The sequence below is a fragment of the Clarias gariepinus genome, chromosome 11 (assembly GCF_024256425.1).
Source record: "Clarias gariepinus isolate MV-2021 ecotype Netherlands chromosome 11, CGAR_prim_01v2, whole genome shotgun sequence".
In the NCBI taxonomy this organism is placed as follows: Eukaryota; Metazoa; Chordata; class Actinopteri; order Siluriformes; family Clariidae; genus Clarias; species Clarias gariepinus.
Window position 1 is genome coordinate 29,365,001 of NC_071110.1, and position 23,072 is coordinate 29,388,072.

The 23,072-nt window shown below is 40.5% G+C and overlaps 1 protein-coding gene across 1 annotated transcript in view; it reads left to right on the forward strand.

The window, feature by feature from the left end:
- Positions 1-23,072, forward strand: part of nyap2a (neuronal tyrosine-phosphorylated phosphoinositide-3-kinase adaptor 2a) — a 47,423-nt gene that overhangs the window by 6,166 nt on the left and 18,185 nt on the right. The window contains exons 2-3 of the mRNA XM_053507553.1: positions 1,170-1,391; positions 17,361-17,671. Coding sequence (XP_053363528.1) covers positions 1,195-1,391; positions 17,361-17,671 — 508 coding nt within the window. The 5' untranslated portion in view covers positions 1,170-1,194. The remainder of the gene's footprint in view (positions 1-1,169; positions 1,392-17,360; positions 17,672-23,072) is intronic.

Genomic DNA, 23,072 nt, shown 5'->3' on the forward strand with positions numbered 1-23,072 from the left:
CCGGGTGTTCGTATGCTCAGGTACCACTGTAGTAAAAGGTTATGTTTTTTTTAGATAAAGAAAATTTGAAAGACTTTTATACATCTTAAGGAAGTAAAAGATCTCTCACACCCAAGAATATGAAAAAGTGAGTACACAAGTAAGAAGATAAGTGTGTTGTAGAGTCTTGGAATAGTCGTGTTGTACAGAATGAAAGAGATTCCTGCTAAGGAAATGCATTTTTACACCATTACGCTACCCACACCATGCTTCACTACAGGGATGTACAAGTCTGGGATGCGCAAGTTGGTTACAAGTTATTTGCGGATTTCAAGGATCAGGCGTTCCTTTCACTGAATGTTCATGCGAATGACTGCAGTGGGCTTTGCCTTGATCGTCATTCATGGATTTTTAGAAAAAAAAAAAGCATTCTCACCATTCAAATGTTTCAAACAGTTTTCTGCCTTTATTCACAAGACATTTCATCACAAGTGCCAGTTTGACTTGAATGCACCACATACTTTTGAAATCTGCTTTAAAAAATGGATTTTATTTACTGGAGTCTCCAGTATACTTTTTGACGACCTTTAAAATGGGACTTACATACTGCCTTACTCGTCCATAAATCCCAATAATTTTTCGCTAATGTCCTCTATAGCTTGACTTTTTAACGGTCAACATCCTTTAAGCTGATTAAAATAGCTAAATATTACAAATAGTTACAATTTGCACTGTAAAATTACTTTCGATTTTTTTTTTACTTAAAAAAATTTAATTAAAAATAAAGATTATGTTGTCTGTATATCATACAGTTCTCCAAAGAATTGACAATTTGCTTCTCCGATGAACATGTGCAATGCACGCAAACCATCCCAAACCCATGCAAATACACACTCTCGGACTGTCTCATGTAGGCGTATGCTATTCAGGTCTGGTGGCTCCTATTGTTGATGTGAGTTGCCTGACAAATCCAGGTGTCACTGTGTATGTGAGCATGTGACTCCCTGTTCTAGCAATGTGGTCATTTTTTCCACCTCACTGTCCTACAGCTTATTTGATTACCAGAACCTGGGTCACTGAGTGCCCATTATTGCTGTTGTTGTTGTTGTTGTTGTTGTTGTTGTTACACTGTCTTTACGAATAATAAAAAAAAAAGTTATTAATTTAATGCTTTCACACTTTAAATGCAGGAGATCCCTTTCACTGCACTCTAAGATGGACGGGAGCGAGGACGAGTGTGTGCGCTTTTTACAATATGTAGAGGACATTGGCTTGAGGGCCTACGACGAGCTGGTGATCCAGAATGCGTCAGACATCGCACGCGAGAGCGACCGGGTGCGCAACCGCCAGCACTGGGCATACCTCCAGGACCAGAGCCAGAAGAAAAGACGGCAGGAGGAAGCCATCAAGAGGTAACCACTTTCAAGTGCTATCATCTGCTTGTGGCCATAAAACAACAATCTGTAATTGTGAGTTGCTTCACTCGGGTTGAGGTCAGAGTTCTGTCATGCTGGAGCAGGTTTGAGCTTGTGAGTTTGAGCGAAGAGAAATTGTAATGCTGCAACATTCTAGACAATTTAATGCTTTGAACTTTGCCACAACGTCTGGGCCGATGTTGGCTCAGGCGGTTATGAGCTCTGGGTTTTTAATTAGAGAGTCGGGGATTCAAGCCTGGCCTTGACCGTGTCACCGGTGTCGGCTCCTTGGGCAAGACCCCCAACCCTATAGCCCATACAGATAACCCAGCCACTGCATGCACTGCCATTCCCAATCTTGGTTAGAAAATGGGATGGTTGTGACAGGAAGAAAGTGGTGACACCTAGGATAAAAGGGGCAAAGCTTGAGAAAAATTAATTCTGATGATATTTTAGGCAAGGACCACAGGATATACACATACCTTTGGATCTTTCATAGCTCAGATCATTTTAGCCATGGTTTGTTTTGCGGTGTATTTTTTTTATTATTAACATATATAGGGTTCAGGATTGTTCAATATAGAGTGACATGTGCTGTTTTTCAGCACAAACTAGGCAATATGATGAACTAAATTTCAAGTTCAGCCTTTCTTCCTTACATATACGTTACTGCACAGTGAAATTCTTTGTTCTTTGCATATTCCAGCTTCTTGTTAGTAGGCTGGGGTCAGAGCGCCGGGTCAGCAATTATACGACGCCCCTGGAGCAGACAGGGTTAGGGGGCCTTGCTCAAGGCCCCAACAGCGGCAACCTGGCAGAGAGGAGGCTTGAACTGCGGACCTTTCATAGCCGCCCAACAAGCTCATTCAACTAGCCAAACATGACTAAACAAATAAATAGAAAATAGGTCATATAGGCGAAGAAGTAGCACAGAGCCAGGTGATAAAGTGTTTATTTTTATTTTTGTTGTTTCTATGACCAAAAAATATATATTTATATGTCGAATTGAGAGTTCTACAATTTTGCGACATTATTCCCATATTTAATGGTGGCTGAGAAGTGCAAAACAAATTCAAGATTCAGGTTTCAAAGAACTTTATTAATCCCAGATGGAAATTGCTTATTCTTGGTTACAGTTGCTCACGGTTGTTATCAAGTAGAAAAGAAAGAGTAATAAATAAGTAAAAATAATACTGAATAAAATAAGATAGAATAAAATACAATACAATAAAATAAAAAGAGTTCCAAAAACAGTAAGTACCGTATTGCGCAATAAAAATTAACAAAATAAATCCAAAACAAAACCCAAAACTAAATGACAAAATCAAAAACAAAATAACAAACCTCAAAACAAAATAACAAATTCAAAAACAAAATAACAAAACCCAGAACTAATTTGTTATTTTGTTTTCGGTTTTCGGTTTTGTTATTTTGGTTTTAAATTTATTTTGTTTTCGGTTTTGTTATTTTGTTTTCATTTTTTAAATTTTGGTTTTAAATTTGTTATTTTGTTTTCGGTTTTGTTATTTTGTTTTCGGTTTTGTTATTTTGGTTTTGAATTTGTTATTTGGTTTTGGCTTTTGTTATATTGGTTTAGAATTTGTTATTTTGTTTTCGGTTTTGTTATTTTGGTTTTAAATTTATTTTGTTTTCGATTTTGTTATTTTGTTTTCGGTTTTGTTATTTTGGTTTTGAATTTGTTATTTTGTTTTGGGTTTTGTTATATTGTTTTGCACTTCTTGGCCGCCGTAATATTCCGGTAGTGGACATTTACCCTTCATAAAAGTAATGATACCTTGTGTTCTACCTGTTTTTTTTAATTGTCATTGCCCTATGCAGTATTTCCAGCACAGATCTGTGCCGCTTGAGTTTTCAAATAGCACCCTAAAGAAAACTGAGTCTGTACTCATGCACTAGGCATTCATACGTTCATGGCCGACCGAATCCTCCTGACAGATAAGAAGCTTGTTCCAGGAGCACTAGGTGTGAGACAGGATCTAACACCAGTCTCTCAGACGGGAGCATGCACAGACACATATAAATACTCTATTGTACCTAGGGGTGTTTGCGCGTAGCCAGTGGACGTCCTGCAAGCATCACTTCGCAGCTCAAAATGAAAAATGTTTGACAAGCGAATGATTTGGAACAGGGCACCCTGTTACATACCTGTACTTCCCTTTGTATATTTATGTTTCGGTGTACAAACAGCTCATCTGTTCCTCCTGTTAGCTACGGCAATATTCGCCGAACAGACACTCTGTTATTTATTCAAGGCAGCATTCGAAAAGGAACAAATGGTACATGTTGCAGTTTTAAAGTATCGCCTTTAGCTCTCATTTCTGTGGCTGAATCTCAAAACTCATCTCAAACGCTGCTGCACTTGTGAAGGTTGAACATGTAAACCATTTTGTATTTTTATTTATTTTTTTCCTTTTTCCTCCTTGACTCCTTCTGCAGTGTGATGATTTCCATCTAATAAAAAGCAGCAGCTTTATGTAATTATGTTTCAAGGTGATTTGATGCAGAACAGTTTTCAATGCACCAGGCGAAGCATAGTGTATGGGCGTGTGTGAATGTGTGTGTGTGTTTGTGCAGTGCCAATGTGTGTGTGTGTGTGTGAGAGAGAGAGAGAGAGAGAGATAGCTTTAGCAATAGAGATCGATAAGGAAATGGCTGTAGACCAGAAATGCGGGTGTCATTGCGCTGCCCAGCAGAAACCTTACACTCTGGAATCCATAAATAAAGACGGGGTGAGTGTATTAGTGTGTGTGTGTGTGTATGTAAGCAAAGTGCAAGAGCCATTTGGAGGACAACATAAATAAGAGTGGTTGGCATGGATTGTAACGCAAATGCATGGAAATAATATGCAAATACTTTGTTGATCCATAAACACACACACACACACACACACACAGACACACACACACACTTCCAGAGGATTTGTCTCAGTCCTTAATATCATTCTTTCACCTCAGGTTACAGTCTGCAGATCTTCCTGCTTCCACAAATAGCCTATCATCGTAGGTTCTTCTGAATTCCTTCTCATGTGCTTCTCTCTTTCATCTCAACACTCCAAACATGCTCGACCAGTTTTCCTCGTCTTCTCCTCCTTAATCCTTTGTTTCTTCCTGTTTCTTTCCCCGATCTTCCGCTCTCGTTTCCTCTCTAAAATGATCTACCCTGTCTTTCTTTTTCATATGGAGATGACGCCGCTTATCCCATATTATTACTCTATGAAGCGACTCTACAGCTGTGTGGATAAGAGGGCTTTTTGAAATGCTCTCCCTCTCTCCCACTTTTTCTCTCGAACACACACACACACACACACACAGACACGTACACAGAAAGACAGAGAGGAGACGTTACGTCCATGTTTTTCCTATTACATCACTATTAATATGAATTCGCCGGATTTATTCAGGTGCTTGAAATTTCTGCACTCACCTTCTGCTCCTATTGAAGGTCTCACATCACTCACCCACTCATCGCCTATTTTCACGCGGTGTCATCTTTATCCTGTATACAGAGTCGTGGGGGTGGGGGTGGGGGTGGAGCCTATCCCAGGCAACTTAGGGTACGAGGTGGAGTACACCCTGGGCGCGGTGCTGATCCATGGCAGGGCACACTCACATAGACACACACACACACACTCATTTACACACTATGGGCAATTTCCATTCATCTAGGAGCCTCTGTAGTCCAATAGGGACTGTGGAGACCAGTGATAATCGTTGCATTTATTCCCATTTGTACGACCGTGGTAGGACCTCCGGTCAACATTCACACACGCATTCACACACTACGGGCAATTTGGGAACGCCAATTAGTCTAATCTGCATATCTTTGTACTGTGGGAGGAAACCGGAGAACCCGGAGGAAACCCACCGGACCTGGGGAGAACATGCAAACTCCATGCACATACAGTAGACCCGAACTCGGGAATCGAACCCGAACCCTGGAGATGCAAGGCATGAATACAAAAATAAGGATACTGTGAGATGTTTACTTAAGAACTTCTGCTGATAATGTAGCAACGCGGGTCTCACGGGGGGCAGAACCATGCGAACACACACAACCGTGTGAATCCGCAGATCCGCAGGCTGGTACCCTGTGGAGTTCTGAACAGGCAGAAGTGCAGCCATTCATACACACGGTTTCCAGGCAACGACGCAATCAGCATGAACGCACCTCACCTGTCGGCATGTGTACCTTCGTGTGAACATTTAGGTAGCACCGGTAAGGTATCAGGGTCATAGAAAAGCAAAAAGAAAGAAAGAAAGACACACAGAGCACGTTCAAAAGAGGGAGAGAGGCAAAGACCCAACCTCTGTCTCCCTGAGACGCCAATGAGAGAGAGAAGCGGCATGCTTCAGTCCCGCGTTCGCCCTCAGTTCAAGTAAATATTGCAAAGCACAAACATTCCCACTATCTCTCTAATAAATCCTCGGTAAGAGCGAGTTTTATTTTTAGTTTGCAGAGCCCCGTCGGTTCTCATGTAGACGGGAGCTCTGTTTATTTTGTGTTTTTAGTTTCCTTTTAAGTTCCTTAATTAATAATCCCACGCCATCTCCAAACGGAAAGGTGCATATTATAAGCACTTTCACTAACTCGTATTTCGTTGACCTCCTTCTAAGCCCTGCGTCAGGGCTCTTACACAATATAATACTGTATCTCATGGTGCAGCTAAAAGATTCAATAATCAATATAATTTCAGAGTCAGAGTTAAATATGTACACAGGAAAGGGTTTTCGTATTGTAGACGTCACTAGCATTTCGATTATCTCCTTTTTTTAATGTAGATCAACACGTGGCCAAGGTTGCTAGATTTAAACAGATTTGTTTTTGTTAAGATCCCTGGGTTCATCAATGGTGTTCCTGATTACTGTCTTTATGTATGAGCACTTGCTTTTAAGCCTGGTAAAACTATGGACTGAAAAAGATACAATATATAAAAATATATATTTCATGCCACGACTTACTAAGGGAAAACCTTTGTGGCCACTACTTAATAATATATTGGAACAAAATAGTATAACACGTGGCCACAAAAAATACAGATATCATTTTTGAAAGTAAAAATAAAGGAAGAGTAATAATAATATGTCAAGTACAGAGGGGCGTTTAAGTCAACCTGGGATTCCAGAAGACTTCAAGCACAGTATGGTGCTGAGACTCTTAGCTGGACTAAAACATTTCAACGGTGTAAACGTTTTAAAGTACGTCCGTGAATGACGATGTCAGCCGAGGTGGCTCGAGTTCGTTCAGAATCAGTTAGATATAGCAGGTCGGCTGACTTGATTTTCTTCTCATACATTCCCGTAGCGTCACAGTGCATTTCCCCGTTGAAGCCCAGCGTCCATTGACTTCAATGCGGCTGCTTAGAAAGTTTTTTTTCAGTGCTTTAAAACAAGACGGTCATTGGATAAACACTGCGATTATGTCGGGCCAGGACGCTGGGCTGCTGCATGATAATTGGAGGAGCTGTTTAAAGGGCGGAACCCCTTTTTTGATTGACAGCATGTCTTAAGTATACATCAGCGCTACAGAGATTCAAGTTCAGTCCCATTGTCAGGTTATAGTACAAACTTTCGGGTGGATCCCGCACTTAAATCCAACTAAACAGTACTGAAAAGAAAACAAAACTTAGGCTTTATATCCCAGCTTACATCTCGCATTCGCGTTCAACTTCACACACACCGGACTGCATTACCCACAATGCATCTCCCGCACTGGACTACGCTGTCGTAAATCAACCTTTCTCTCCCGCAACAACACGCTCTTTGTCGGCGGCGCCCGTGCGATCGACGCACTTATTTATATGAGTAGGAAAAAGATGCAATATTATGGTTTCCGTAATTTTTTAGATATTTGCGTAGTGACTGGGCCGGCCCACACTGGCCAGCGGCCCACCGGGAAAACTCCCGGTACTCCAGATGGCCAGTCCGCCACTGCCCATGCGGATTCGCAGGTGAAGTGCTACGATGAATTGCTGCACTCTGTATTGTTTGCTGGTGATATAAACCATTTTTGTCTGTACAAATCATTCTTTAAATAATTGTAATAATTATAGCCTTCTTGACTTTGCTCAGTCTTTCAGCATTGTAAAGTTAGTTCATTCATATAATAAAAGCAGCTCGTGGAAGGGGAAACTAGCCAGAATTCACGTACAAATAACATAATGAATTTTATGATGAAGTCCTAATATGAGCTTCCCCTGTTTCAAAAGCTAGCAGCCGCCTCTGGTACACACAACCATTCACCGGCACCACTTGCACATAACAGAAACCCGGCTGGGATTTATTGCCACAACCTCCGCACAGTCCTGATCTCGCTCCAAGGAGTTCCTGAAAGGGGCCAGTGTTTTAGACCTGAAGCAGTCAGTCCGATCATGTCTCCGTAATCAAAGCTAAAGGATGCCGAATGAAATATTAGTGTGCCTGGGGGTGTATTATAAATAATCACATGAATCATCCACAATATTGCTCCGTCTACCAGAAGCAGGCAGGGATTGTTCACCCTCCGCTAACTTTCATGCCTCCCGTATGGTGTTTATATAGCATCTTTTAATAGAGCGATGTGAATTGCGCCCACAAAATGGCATCCGGGAGCGTGCTAATTCATCTACTGAACATCATGTGAAGATGCCTTGGTTTGGGATTAGAGCACGCTGTAAACTAGACTGAAATAAAGTGCGATTTCACAGGCAGGTGGAGAAGTAACAGTCTGAGTCAGTGATATTTCCTCAGATTGAAGGAAAATTATGGCAGATGAATATGATTAACTAATGAATGAGGGTGGTGCGGGGGGGGGGTCACCTCCAGTGAGAGCGGATGATGTGAAAAAAGTACGGATATAGAAATATATATATAGAAATAGCTCTGCAGCTGACAAGGAGACGTGACAGTGGAAGGTTTTAAACTCAGACTCTCAATTGTTTCGGAATCAAAAGAGGATCAAAGGGATACTTCTTAGACTATTTACAAACTCTGTCCTAGACGTTCTATATTTTGTCTCTACTACCACTCATCTGGTGCGTGATTTTTTTTTTATTCCAGTTGTGGAAATTATTATATATATATTTTTTTAATCCACATTTAACCTAATTTGTTATCAATCTTTACAAAATTTGTTAGGTAAAGTTTATGCACATTTGATTAAAAAGTAATAAAGTGGTACCTCAGCCATCGAATGCCATACCTTACAAATCTTTTGCTTTAATAATAAAAATTTTGTAAGAAATTTGCCTCGGCATCCGGGCAAGCGAACTGACCAGAGCTGGGCAAATTGCATGTACGTGCAGCAGTGGAAAGTCTACATATTTTGTTGTGTTTTTTTTTTTTCTCCATTTTGTGCAAAAAAAAAAAAAAGCTATGACTTCACTAAGTAATGTTAGCAAGGACAGAAGCAAGAAAAAAAGGGAGCCAGTTTCAGTTTCATTTTAAAAGCAGCCAGTGCTTTTTAAAATAAATCATAAACTAATGTTAAGTGCGGTTTAATGTCTATTTATTTCTTTTTTTACCTCATTGACATGGACTTTTCTAAATGTTTTGATTGTTTTTATATGCAGGAAATATGATTATAGTGTTGGAAATTTGTAATATTGGTTCTATTTTTGGGAGGCTGTAACAGATTGTTTGCATTTACATTATCTCATAGGGGAAATACCTTACGCAATATATAATTTCGCCCTAAGTACTCGCCTCTGGAACAAATTAAATTCATATGTTGAGCTTTGACTGTACTGATACAACACATTATCAATCAATACTTTTCCTTCAACACTGCTCCAGATGTTTATTAATTAGCTTTAACTGTAACTATTATTAAAAATTATAAAGTAGCACACTTTTTAATTTATACAACAGTTAGTTCCGTCCAAGCAATCTGATAGAACGAGAGACATTTCATGGATGGTGATAAGAGACAGTTACAGCACTGGGGAGTAAAATAATTAAACACCATTAAATTCTGAGCAGCAACTCTGTGGAGTGTGTCTTACAGTAGGTAGCTCAGAATTTATTTTCTGCTAAATTATGTTCATCCCTTATGTTGGGATATGCAAAAAAAAAAAAAATTCACTAGGTTGTTGAATGGAGGATCTGGATTCGAGCCCTGACTCCATACCGCACCCCATACTACCCAGCCACTGCATGCAAAAACAAAAACAAACTATAGTACATGTACCATTGTACCGAAGTATGTACCATGTTAGAACCGTGTACCATTATGTATCAGCAAATAAGTACCACGGTACCATATACCATCACAATAGCATGGTGCATGTCTAGGCAGTTACTGTACCGCGGTAAGATGTCTTATGGGATACAATAAACACATCGTCTCAGAACTGGAATTTTCTAATTGAGCCTCAAATAATGAACTGGACTCCATATTAACTTAAACACATCTCCTGGTATATTGAACTTCCAGCCTCCTAACACACAGTATGATGCAGATCAATCCCTGCTATCCAATATCACCCAGATGAGGATGGGTTCCCTGTTGAGTCTGGTTCCTCTCAAGGTTTCTTCCTATTGCCATCTCAGGGAGTTACTCCTTGCCACTGTCGCCGTCGTCTTCCATAATCCTTTTTCATAAAACTTCCATAATTCTTATGACTATGTAGACATTATATTCTGCATGCTACTGTAGATATACTGCTAAGTCAAGCTTTCTTTCCAACCAATTACTGAAAGCACGACAATTCTACCTAAATCTCCAAATAAATTACAAGATGTTGCCCCTTTCGGGAAGTTCCTGGTATAGCAGTTTTGAAGGTTTTGGTGGATTCGTGTGTACGTAATACATTTTCTACTTTATTACACAAGTCACAAGAACTTCAACTGGATGTGAGCGGTTACAGAGCGAGTAAACTGCCGTGTTTTGCCTGACTGAAGACCAAACATAGCGTTAAAATTTCGAACATCTGTGCCGGTTTATTAGGGTAGTCTGTGGAGAATTCCACAACATCATGCATCAGGATGAAACGATGACAAACTCACACATGATTTTTACTGAATTTACAAACTCAGACCGTTCAGGAGGCTGAGCGTCAGTCTGGACGAGCAGATCTGGGATCAGTGTTGCCATGTCACGACTTACGGAGTGCATCTTTTAGAGGGTTTTGGAGACAACCCGAGATCGGTGCTTAATTAATGAAGAGCTGTGCGTGCATCCTGACATCACACACACATACACACACACACACGTAATCACTGGCAGTGAGCGGGTCAAAGTCACACCTCATCAGGCTTGGAAGGGGTGCGTTACTATAGAGACAGAGGGCTTAGTTGCCATGGCAACAGTGGGCTTGGTCTTCAGCCTCTACTCTCTCTATATTTAGCTTGCTCCACACCCCCATCAGGGTACACACACACACACACACTTGTTCATTCCCGCCACCTTTTTCATCTTTCGTCATAATTCTTACATTTATTAAACAGTACTGGGTCAGGACACCTTGTTCTCTCCTTCTATTTCACTAACACACTCTTACACACACACACACATGTGGCTAATGGATTCTGAAAATTGTACAAGTAGAGGCAAATAAATTAAATAACCTTTCTAAAACTTGATGAAACGCAATAAAAGTACACACACACACACACACACACACACACACACACACACACAGGTGTGTGTCTCAGACTCACACTTCGCCTTCTCTTTCAATTTCACAGTTCATTCTTTATTTTAGTGCAACAGCATGGTTACACACACACACACACACACACACACACACACACACACACACACACACACACTTTACAAGACAATGTCAGAACTTAAAAAAGAATTTTTTATTCTTTATTGCTTCTAAATGTTAATTTAAGCCAAACATAATTTTTTTAAAAACAAGACAAAAAAGCATCAGTTTTTTTATTCTTGCTTTTGTGTGCTGCTAGTGTGTAGTGACTGTGTGTGTGTGTGTGTGTGTTTGTGTGTGTGTGTATGAGAGAGAGAGAGACAGTTTGATAGATAATTTACAATAATTAATTAAAGTGTCAGTCATTAATAGGCATTAACTGCTAAATTATTATTATTATTATTATTATTCCTCATTCTGACTCGTGACCTCATCATCAGCTTGCCAGGTTTCACACAGTACATTAACACCAGTTAAGGACGTTCAGGCACAAACACTGCATGATCTTGTGCTTTTCCATAATCTTTCATTGCAGTACAGTGTCAGAAGTCTGGACCGCAGTGTGTGCATTTTCACACCACAGCAGGGTTTCTGGGTCTCAGCAAAATCTCCAGGCCAACTGATGCGTCAAAATAAATGCAGAAAAAAGACTCAAAACTAGCCTTAAAAGTTTTTGCAGTGTTAAAGAGAGCCTTTTTTTTTTACTAGAACTTAGAGTGGGAGGAAACCGGAGTACCGGAAGAAAACCCACCAAGTACGGGGAGACAGAGGTGGGAATCGAACTTCACTGGTTCACTAAACCTGAACCCTGGAGGCAAGGCCACAGTGTTAACCACTTCACCAACATGCCGCCATTTCACCTAGAACTATCATTATTATTATAATTCTTCAATTTATTCTTCACTTTAGACGGCACGGTGACGTGGTGGTTACTACTGTGGCCTCGCACCTCCAGGGGTTTGATTCCCGCCTCATCATCTATGTGTGTGGAGTTTGCATGTTCTCCCTGTGCCTGGTGGGTTTCCTCCCACAGTCCAAAAAACATACAGATTTGGCTCATTGGCGTTCCGAAATTGCCCGTAATGTGTGTATGTGTGTGTGTGCCCTGTGATGGATTGACACCTAGTCAAGGGTGTACCCTGCCTTGTGTCCAAAGTTTCCAGGGATAGGCTCCAGGCTTCCTGTGACTCTGTGTACGATAAGCAGTATAGAAAATGAATGAATAATCCTCACCATTGTTATAACATTTACACATAACATTGGTTTTCTAGGAAATAGGTGCACACCCCAGTCTTCGTCAATAAAGTGTCCTTGTGTTCCCGGTTACTTACTGATGACTCTAGCTTTTGATGGTAGCGTGTATAGGTCCCTAGTGAGTCTGTACTCCCTCAGTGTGACTTCCTCAGGGCACGTCTGATTTGAACCGGAAGTCAGGGATACGAAAATGGAAACAGTTCTGGGAACAGTTTCGAATCGCAGAACTGGTTCAATCGGACTGCCCGGAATTTTACAACGGTTCTCGGAACTGTTTCTGTTTGCACATCTATGACTTCCTCTTCTAGAAATTGTCAGATACTGCGTGTTCTGCCTCACATGTCAGAAGTTTTAGATTTTGTATTAATCACAAGCAGTAACAGCTTAATGCTGACAGACATAAGAGGGTCGCTCCAGTAAAACCGCGACCTGTGGTGTAATGTCTGGTGAATGAAGACGTAAAAACAATTGTCCAGTACACAGATGACATCTACAGAAGACTGTAAGAACAGTGGTAGCTTGGTGGCTAGTGCTGTGGCCTTGCACCTCCAGGGTAGAGGGTTCGATTCCCATCTTGACGTGTTCTCCCAGTGCTTGCTAGTGTATGTTTCCTCCAGGTACTCATGTTTCCTTCTATAATCAGAAGACATACAGGTTAGGCTAATTGGCGTTCCTAGATTGTGTGTGCATGCCCTGCAATGAGTTGGCATCCTGTCCATGGTGTACCCCTTCTCATGCACTAAGTCTCCTGGGATAGGCTCATGTGACCCTGTACAGGATTAGAGTTGTAAAAGATGAATGAACTTCAAGCACAAAACTGTAATGAGACTCTTAAAACGTTTTAAAGGAGCAAGCGTTTTAAAAAATGCGTTTCTGTTATTCTGCAAAATCAAAAGTCCCGGTTTGACTCAGAGCCAGCTTTGTATTTTTTTATTGATATTTATTTCCTAGCAATATTTGCTTCATACTTACTACATTTTGCATTCTGATGGTCTACCAGAAGAAACACATTGAAGAAATAATTATTATCCTTCCTACACTGTTTCATGATAGCTAGCAAGTTAGAAATCTTTTCAATTAAGCATCATCACACAAGCAAAAGTGCTTATACAATGAATATTATCACAGCTATGTTATCATGTAACGTTGCTTTTATACCTTTATCTATCAATTAGTGTTATACTAAATATCAATGCTTTTGGAAATCTACCTAAGGATTGCCTTTTCCCATCCAAAACCTTGTTTCAAAACTCCCTCAATTAGGTTTTGCCCAGTCAACTCTGCACCATGGCCATCTAATCATGAACTAATTTATTCTTTCAAAGGAATAAAAATCAATTTCAAGTTTAAACACTTGCTCAACTTATTTTAAAGAAGCAGCAGCTCGACTCTGAGGTTCTCCCGGATTGCTGAGCTCCTAACCTTGCCAACCCTGAAGAAGAACCTCATTTCCATGCCTCTTATGTAATTCATCATCTCAGTTCCAGTATAAGGTGTGAATACTTATGCAGTCTACTGTAAATGCTTATCATGAGGTAGAGTATATTTATAAAGATACATGAGTGATAGCAGCCCACTGATGCTATGGTTTGGACGATGCTATCAGCTCTGTTGATGCAGACACTCAAGCCTAATGTCATAATGTATCTAACAGCCCATGAAATGTAAATGTATTTAGCCAGCTTAGGAACAGACTCGTCTCACACACTAAGGCGTCTGATAAATGGATGAGACCCTTCTGGTGCTGATAGTAGGAAGGAAGGGATTGATGCATGGATTGCTTTACCAGTGGGAAGCTGGGGTTACATCAATGGAGCACAATATAATTATATAGCATGTATAGCATAAGTACTACTGCGGCATGGTGACTTAGTGGTTAGCTCTGGTGCCTTGCACCGCCAGGACCTGGGTTCGATTCCTGTCTTGGGTTTCTGTGTTTATATGTTCTCTACAGTGCTTGGTGGGTTTCCTCTGGGTTCTTCAGTTTCCTCCCAATATTAGACTAATTGACGTTCCTGTATATAGTGAACTATTAGACAAATTTTAATTGGGTTTTCAAAGGTGTATTTGGTTGAGCTTGAGGTAACAAGCTTTTTTTTTTCCCAGGAAGATAAGATATAAGAAAAAGATACTGTATATAATATACAGTGTTAATGGGGAGGCTTTTGACGTCTGTGCATTTGGGTTTTCGGATATGTCAGGTATGATGAAAGTTATCATCACTTTAATAACGGGTAAATTTCACCACTACTGGAATATTGAAATGATGTCGCAAAAATGTTAGACATTTTTAAAATCCTGTCTCCATCCCTGTCCTGTTTTTGTCTTGTTGACTGACTGTGTCCCGTTCGTGATTATAGTTTGTCTTTTTGCCTTGCTTCCCAAAGTCGGCTTTACTTCCTACTTCTTGGTTTTTACCCTTGTTTGCCCTCGTCTCTGATAACGGCCCTGATTTACAGTCCTGTCCGTCGGTTCTGAGTCCTAAACATTGCTCTGGAACCTGATGACGATTTTTGAATTCAGCTCAATAAATGCCAATCTTTACTCAGTGTTGCTGTGGAAAAGGAAAGACAATGAGACAGGATAGGAGATGGTGAGAACGAGAGATGGGTGAAATGTGAAAAACAACATGACATTTGCTGACAATAAAGGGACACCTCAGTCTTCATTTACTGGATGAGACTCACATTTAATTAATGAGTTTGCGTGTTCATGTGGGTTTGTGTAGGTGTGATTTACTTAGTGCCAGGGCGAATAAATCCTGTCTGCCCTTTAGAGAGAGAGAGGAAGAGAGGGGACTTTGTGTCCCAGAGCTCCAGAAAATCATTTTTCTGTGGGTTTATATTGTTTGTTTCTTTGCTCTCTGTTTATTCTACTTTCTCTCTCTCTCCCTCTGACTCACACACACACACACACACACACACACACACACACACACACTTCTTTTTCAATAAAGCCCAAAATGAAGCTAACACCATTTCTGATGGGACATTCAGTAAATGCTTTTACTGGAGACAAAAAAAAAGTTTTGATTATTGAATAATGGAGTGATGGATAGATGGGGAGATGAATGGATGGCAGGAGGGAAAAAAACACTTGAGAGGAGAATAGATTTCGAGAATAGATTGCCTCTGGTTTCAGGGCTTTGTTTCACTTGCTTACATTCTGACACTTTCTCCGAGTTCTACTAAGAAGACTTCAATCACAGGACGGTGATCAGACTCGCAGTAAAACATTCGCGGGTGCAAAGGGAATAAAGGAGGCCGCACGTCTGTGAACGACGATCCCGGCTGAGGTGGCTCGGAGCCCACCGTAGCCATTTCCGTGAACATTTAAGGAGTGGAACGCATGATCCTTTTAAAATTGATGGATAACTTGTTGAGATCAGTGTTTGCTTTAACGCGTTACAAAGCAACTATTTTGATGTAATGAGTAATCTTACACGTTAGGACTGCCATTTAAGTACTTAGTTATTTAGTTATTTTTTCAAAAATGTAATCCGTTATTCAGACAATTTATGTAATCCATGATCCAGACAGCAGTCCTCCCCAATCCCTTAGTGTGTGCGTGAAAGTTGTCCTACAAGCCCCGCCCCCGATATCCCTCCCCCTCGGCTATTCCTGCTGTTATACCCCTATCTCACCTATGTGGTTTGACTACGCGAGGACAGACACACGGAAAGATGGAAACCTAATCACAGCGCCAAATCCTGCGGTAAACCATGATGAATCGTACTTACGGCCACTGTGCGAAACCGTGTAGGTGAGATAGGTGTATTAGTAGTTAACAGATTATGGGCCAAACTTCGCGGAGTGATGATGATGGAATAATTATAAAGGTCTTGACTTAAACAACATGCATGAGGAATCACAAAGGAGTTTTCATTTTCTGCAAGGGGAAAGTACTCGAACTAGTTACTTTCATTAGAAAGTAACGCTGTTACTGTATGTAACTGATTACTTTTTAATGACAGTAATTCTGTAATGTAATTAGTTACTTCAAAAAGTACCGTCCCCCAACACCGGTCGAGACGATCTGTCTGTGTGAACTGTACGCACAATCCTTCTCCAGCACCACTTGCACATTACAGAAACTCAACTGGGAGATATTGCCACATCCTCCGTACAGTCCTGACCTCGCTCCAAGCCATTTCCACATGTTTGGGCTAATAAAGGAGTTCCTGGGAGGCCAGCGTTTCAGAGGCAGTCTAAACATGGCTCTGGCGTACTGGGAAAACTTTGTACTTTGTGTGCATCCAGGCACAAGTGGAACTGTGGGATAAGTGCATTAGTGTAGCAGTGGATTAAAGGAAGTCCTGGTTTGACTCGAACGCCTTTTGCACTGATATTAATTCAGTCTACATACAGTACACATAAAAAAAAGGCCCTTTTAAAACATTCGCCTTAAGCTGATATTAAAAGACAGCGCCTAAGTCTGCTAGTCCATTTAGACCTGCTGCCCCGGCTCTATGATGAAGTCAATGCTCATTAAAGGACACATTACGCGAGACATTGTTCCACACCACCCCACTACTCCATCGCCTCGCTTTGTGCTGAGTCAACACTGATGCCAGTACAGTTGTGTCATCAGCAAAGTTAATGATGTGATATAAGCTGCACTTGGCAATATAGTCAAGTGTTAATGTGGCTCTTTGGGGATGACGCCGCGGCTCAGCCGAAGCAGTAAAATATGCTGCGGATGCAAACGCCGCAGTACGTTTTCCACTGAGTATTTTAATATTTTATACAAATGTGGCTTCTGATACAAATGGTGCATTATTGGTATTTCTTCTTAGAAAGTTTTAGCCACTAGCTATATAATCAGGCTATTTATTGCACATGGAAAGATTTCCGTCTTGATCTTTCCACTAATAGTACACATTGACATTTATTGTGGATTTAATAATGTCAGGTTATGATTTCCACCACTATGAATTATAATTCATCTAATTCATAATGTCAAATACTGTTTGTGAATTTTTTAAACCTTCTTGACATATTTCATAAGTTAATTATAGTTTTGTCCCTGTCTCATGAACATTCTGTCTGTCTTTGTTTGTATAGGATGGGCGAGGAGGTGGCCGGGGTGGCAGACGGAGGGGCTTACGCGGGTAAACACTTCCGCATGGGCTTCATGACGATGCCAGCTCCCCAGGACCGGCTTGCGGCGCCCAGCGGGCCGGGATTCACAGTACGCTCCCAGTCTCTGCACTCAGTGGGAGGCAGCGAGGATGAAGGTGGCAGCCCGACTTTACGTAAACAACCCCCGCCTAAACCCAAACGAGACCCCAGCACTAAACTGAGCACCTCGTCTGAGACGGTCAACACCACTCTCACTACAGGCAAGGAAACGAGGGAGGTGGATAAAAGTGATGGTAAGTGTTCTTTCAGGGAGAATAATAATAATAATAATAATAATAATAATTCACACTCATACAACTGACTTGTATTAACCCTAGACTATTATAAAATTAGTCTTACATATTGTTAGTCAATAAATTTCCCCATGTTGGAAATATGTTACGGAGTGCTGAGATTATTCGATTAAATGTTTAGCTAGGAAAAAACAATCCCAAATATTTTTGTATCCTTTACAAGTGTTAAAGACATGAGAGAAAATTAAACAATACAGTCTATACAGTATTTGCCCACACCATGTGACACACTCTTCATTTACTTATTGGATGTGATTGGGTGGCAGTTTTGTGACATCACAATTTGACCTTTCCTAAATGTACTGCAAAAGTCTCAGTTTCAAATGCAGTAAGTCGGAAATACATACATACATACATACATAAGTTTGTACATGCAAAAATTCGAGTTACGAACTTTCAAAGATACAAACATGTTTGAGTTTGCGCATGTTCAATTGCGAAAGTTAGATCACATGTCCAGCATTACATTGGACATGTGATCTAATGCGGTACATTGTCATACAGTCTGCGTGTCTATCCTCTTGTTGTAGTGTACAGTACTTTACTGTATAGATTACAGTAGTGCAGTACAAGCTCTTGAAGTCTGAGACAAAAGTAAAAATAATTAAGAGAATGGAGTGAAGTAAAAAGATGGCAGACATTGTTCATTCTTTTAACATAAATCGTTACTATTCTAAAGAACACTGTACTGTAATATAGCCAACTATGTATAGCCTATTGTGTTAGTATCCTAGTACCTAGACAATCTTTGTTGGACTTATTGGAATTGCGAACAAGCACTCAGGATGGAACTCGTCCGTATATTTTTGTGGTGTTTAGTCAACCAAATCAACCATCTTAGAAGAGATATTCCATTAAAAATATTTTTTATTCTTGGGATATAAATTTTATTCAAACTAAAGATAAAATGTTTGGGCTGCTTGAATGGTTCTACAAACTTTGGGGAGCTCTGGCATGGCATGCTCTATTCCAATGAGTGTCAGGTCAACAGAAAGTCCCCGCACGTTTATTAAAACAGAAGTGTGTGTCGTACTATGAATGCGAAATATCTTGTCAATACTGCATCAGAAACCCAAAGTGTTTCCAAGAACAAGGTCACATCAGTTCTTTATCCAGTTCTGACTGGTTAGCCCGGCAATCTTACTGGTTAGTTCAAATTGATACGAATAGAGGAAACTGTTGGTGTCAGCAACTTTCTGACTCAGCATGTCATTCTGGGAACTAAATCACAGCATAACACAGATCATGAGTCATGATTCATGTGCAGAGTTTTTAGGAGAAGCCATGGCTGGAAAGAAAGAATCAAAGATCAAAATACATACTTTTTGATATGGGACCAGCCACAAATGTCCCTGCAAGGCCCAAACTGTCAGATATTACTAACCCCTACCCCCCACTTTACGACCCCATACACACACACACACACACACAGCCTCAGTAAATAAAATCTATGAATTTCTTCCTAAAAGTGTGCTGTAAGCGGTTAAGCTGAATCCACTGGGTCCTGTATCGGATTAGTGCTTCACTGGACTCCATCCAGAGTGCGGAGCTATTTAAAGCACTTCACCCTGATGTTCTTACACTTCTGTTCCCCCACACATACCCACACACACACACACACACACACATACATAGACACTACAGCCATTCTCAAATATGCACACTATAACTCCAAATATATATATATAGGGCCATGATTGATGTGAATGCACTATCTCTCCCTCTGAGAAAACTCGGCCAATCAGCTCCCTCTAGGTTCCTGGCTGGAAGAGGCTACAGCATTCGAACTTGCGACCTTCAGACGAGCACTTTACAGCTGCGCCACTTGGGGGCCAGCAAAGCCAACTCTTTCATCTTTTGCATACATGGAATACATTTTAGTTTAGGATCAAAGGATTATAAGATGATAGAGCAGAATTAACTTACTTACATTTAAGCATTTGTCAGAAACGCTTATCCAGAGCAACTTACTTTTCTTATCTCATTATACATCTGAGCAGTTGAGGGTTAAGGGCCTCGCTCAAGGGCCCAACAGTAGTAACTTGGTGGTCATTGGGTTTGAACCTGGAACCTTCCGAACCATAGTCCGAACTCTAAACCACTCAGCTACCCCTCATTTCACACATTAGGATGTTAATATCAAGAAATGAAAGCTAAAATTCTAATCTCTGGTTTTATATTTATCTTCTGTTCTCAAACCCAAAAAAACAATAATTAAAAAAAAAAAAACTAAAAAAACAAAAGCATTGTCCTTGCCGTTCCTGTACTTTCAGATGAGGATTGTATATTTTATATAATGACTTGCCTCGGGCTGATTTCTTCCATTATCTTATGTTGTTTTCTCATCCTAGATACAAGCTGAAGTGAGCTCTTATACAGCTGAGAGCTCACTTCAGAGTGAATCAGCCTGGTTTTGAGAGTCTTTTTTTTTTTCTTCTTATCGCACATGTTATTTCTGAGGTACTGTAGAAACAAAGAGACAGAGAGAAAGAGAATTAGGGACAAACGTTCCCTAGGTATCTAAATCAACACCCATAGGTTACTAAAATGCATTCCTGTTCTACACACTCAGCGTACTCTCATAATGCTTAATATTTAGTGTTCGTATGGTGGGGATTTACCGTAATTACAGTGGTGTGAAAAACTATTTGCCCCCTTCCTGATTTCACTATTCTTTTGCATGTTTGTCACACTTAAATGTTTCTGATCATCAAACACATTTAACTATTAGTCAAAGATAACACAAGTAAACACAAAATGCAGTTTTTAAATGATGGTTTTTATTATTTAGGGAGAAAAAAAATCCAAACTTACATGGCCCTGTGTGAAAAAGTAATTGCCCCCTGAACCTAATAACTGATTGGGCCACCCTTAGCAGCAATAACTGCAATCAAGTGTTTGCGATAACTTGCAACGAGTCTTTTACAGAGCTCTGGAGGAATTTTGGCCCACTCATCTTTGCAGAATTGTTGTAATTCAGCTTTATTTGAGAGTTTTCTAGCATGAACCGCCTTTTTAAGGTCATGCCACAACATCTCAATAGGATTCAGGTCAGGACTTTGACTAGGCCACTCCAAAGTCTTAATTTTGTTTTTCTTCAGCCATTCAGAGGTGGATTTGCTGGTGTGTTTTGGGTCATTGTCCTGCTGCAGCACCCAAGATCGCTTCAGCTTGAGTTGACGAACAGATGGCCGGACATTCTCCTTCAGGATTTTTTGGTAGACAGTAGAATTCATGGTTCCATCTATCACAGCAAGCCTTCCAGGTCCTGAAGCAGCAAAACAACCCCAGACCATCACACTACGACCACCATATTTTACTGTTGGTATGGTGTTCTTTTTCTGAAATGCTGTGTTACTTTTACGCCAGATGTAACGGGACACGCACCTTCCAAAAAGTTAAACTTTTGTCTCGTCGGTCCACAAGGTATTTTCCCAAAAGTCTTGTCAATCATTGAGATGTTTTTTAGCAAAATTGAGACGAGCCTTAATGTTCTTTTTGCTTAAGTGGTTTGCGCCTTGGAAATCTGCCATGCAGGCCGTTTTTGCCCAGTCTCTTTCTTTTGGTGGAGTCGTGAACACTGACCTTAATTGAGGCAAGTGAGGCCTGCAGTTCTTTAGATGTTGTCCTGGGGTCTTTTGTGGCCTCTCGGATGAGTTGTCTCTGCGCTCTTGGGGTAATTTTGGTCGGCTGGCCACTCCTGGGAAGGTTCACCACTGTTCCATGTTTTTGCCATTTGTGGATGATGGCTCTCACTGTGGTTCGCTGGAGTCCCAAAGCTTTAGAAATGGCTTTATAACCTTTACCAGACTGATAGATCTCAATTACTTTTGTTCTCATTTTTTTCTGAATTTCTTTGGATCTTGGCATAATGTCTAGCTTTTGAGGTGCTTTTGGTCTACTTCTCTGTGTCAGGTAGCTCCTATTTAAGTGATTTTTTGATTGAAACAGGTGTGGCAGTAATCAGGCCTGGGGGTGACTACAGAAATTGAACTTTTAACTGTGATAAACCACAGTTAAGTTATTTTTTAACAAGGGGGGGCAATTACTTTTTCACACAGGGCCATGTAGATTTGGAGTTTTTTTTCTCCCTTAATAACATAATCTTCATTTAAAAACTGCATTTTGTGTTCAATTATGTTATCTTTGACTAATAGTTAACGGTTTTTGATGAGCAGAAACATTTAAGTGTGACAAACATGCAAAAGAATAAGAAATCAGGAAGGGGGCAAATAGTTTTTCACACCACTGTATATGAATGAATGAACCAGCATTGTAAAGAGACTGAAAAAATCGATTAATGGTCTGCCATGACAGATGAATAATAAAAAATTACCAAAACGCTGCAGTAACAAATTAAAGTATAAGTATTTGTTTGCATATGTTTTGGCCCTTAGCCTAATTGTAGTGTGTTGTGATCGTACCATTACATACATTCATTATATACATGAATGCGGGGGGGGGGAATAGAATGGAACAAATCTCCAGGAGTTTGGAGCACAATATTTAACATATTTTAACTTACCCGAAATCTACACATTTTTTCCAGAAGAATATATACATGTACATACACCTACTTTAAATCAGTGCTGCTGAAAGTCCTGAAATTTCTTCAAATCTTTCGAGCCCAAAACTTCTTAACTTCCTATCAATGTTAATAATGATTGACTCCAGATAAAAACTTTCCTGCGCCATCGTAAAAGGTTTTTGATTGACAGCACTTGTTGGATTGATCAAAACACAGCACAGTGGGGAAGGTCCAAGGAGCTCAGTCCAGATCTGAGAAAGCGGTTGGTAGATTTACACAAGTCAGAAATGCCTCTTGAGCCATTTCCTTGTTGTACGGAGTGCTTCTTGGTGTTACAGTACCATTACAGTACCTTACGGTTTGGCCGTTCTCCCCTGACCTCTCTCAGGACCACAGAACTGGATGTAAGTGGCAGGGTTGTAGGGCAACAGGGGTTAATAAAAGATTGATTCAGAAGAGTGATGTCTACTGGGGAAAAAGCTGATCTTGATCCTGTTGGTGTAAGCACAAATGGCCCTGTAACAACCACCAGATATCAGAAGTGCATCATCAACAGATGATGACAGGAGTGACTGTGAGCTTTGAAGATGCTGAGAGCTTTGGTCAGACAGCATGCATTTCAGAGCTCCTCTAGGACTGTATGCTGGAGCTCAAGGATTTTCTGTTTGCTTTAAAATGAGCAGATTTCCTGTCTGCCTGTGTGCTACCGGTAGAATCACAGTGCAATGCAGTATGTTAGTGCTCTATGCTTGCTGTGGGAAATGGAGTTGATAGCACAATAGAGGTCTCTTGGTTGTAAAACTGGTCACTCTT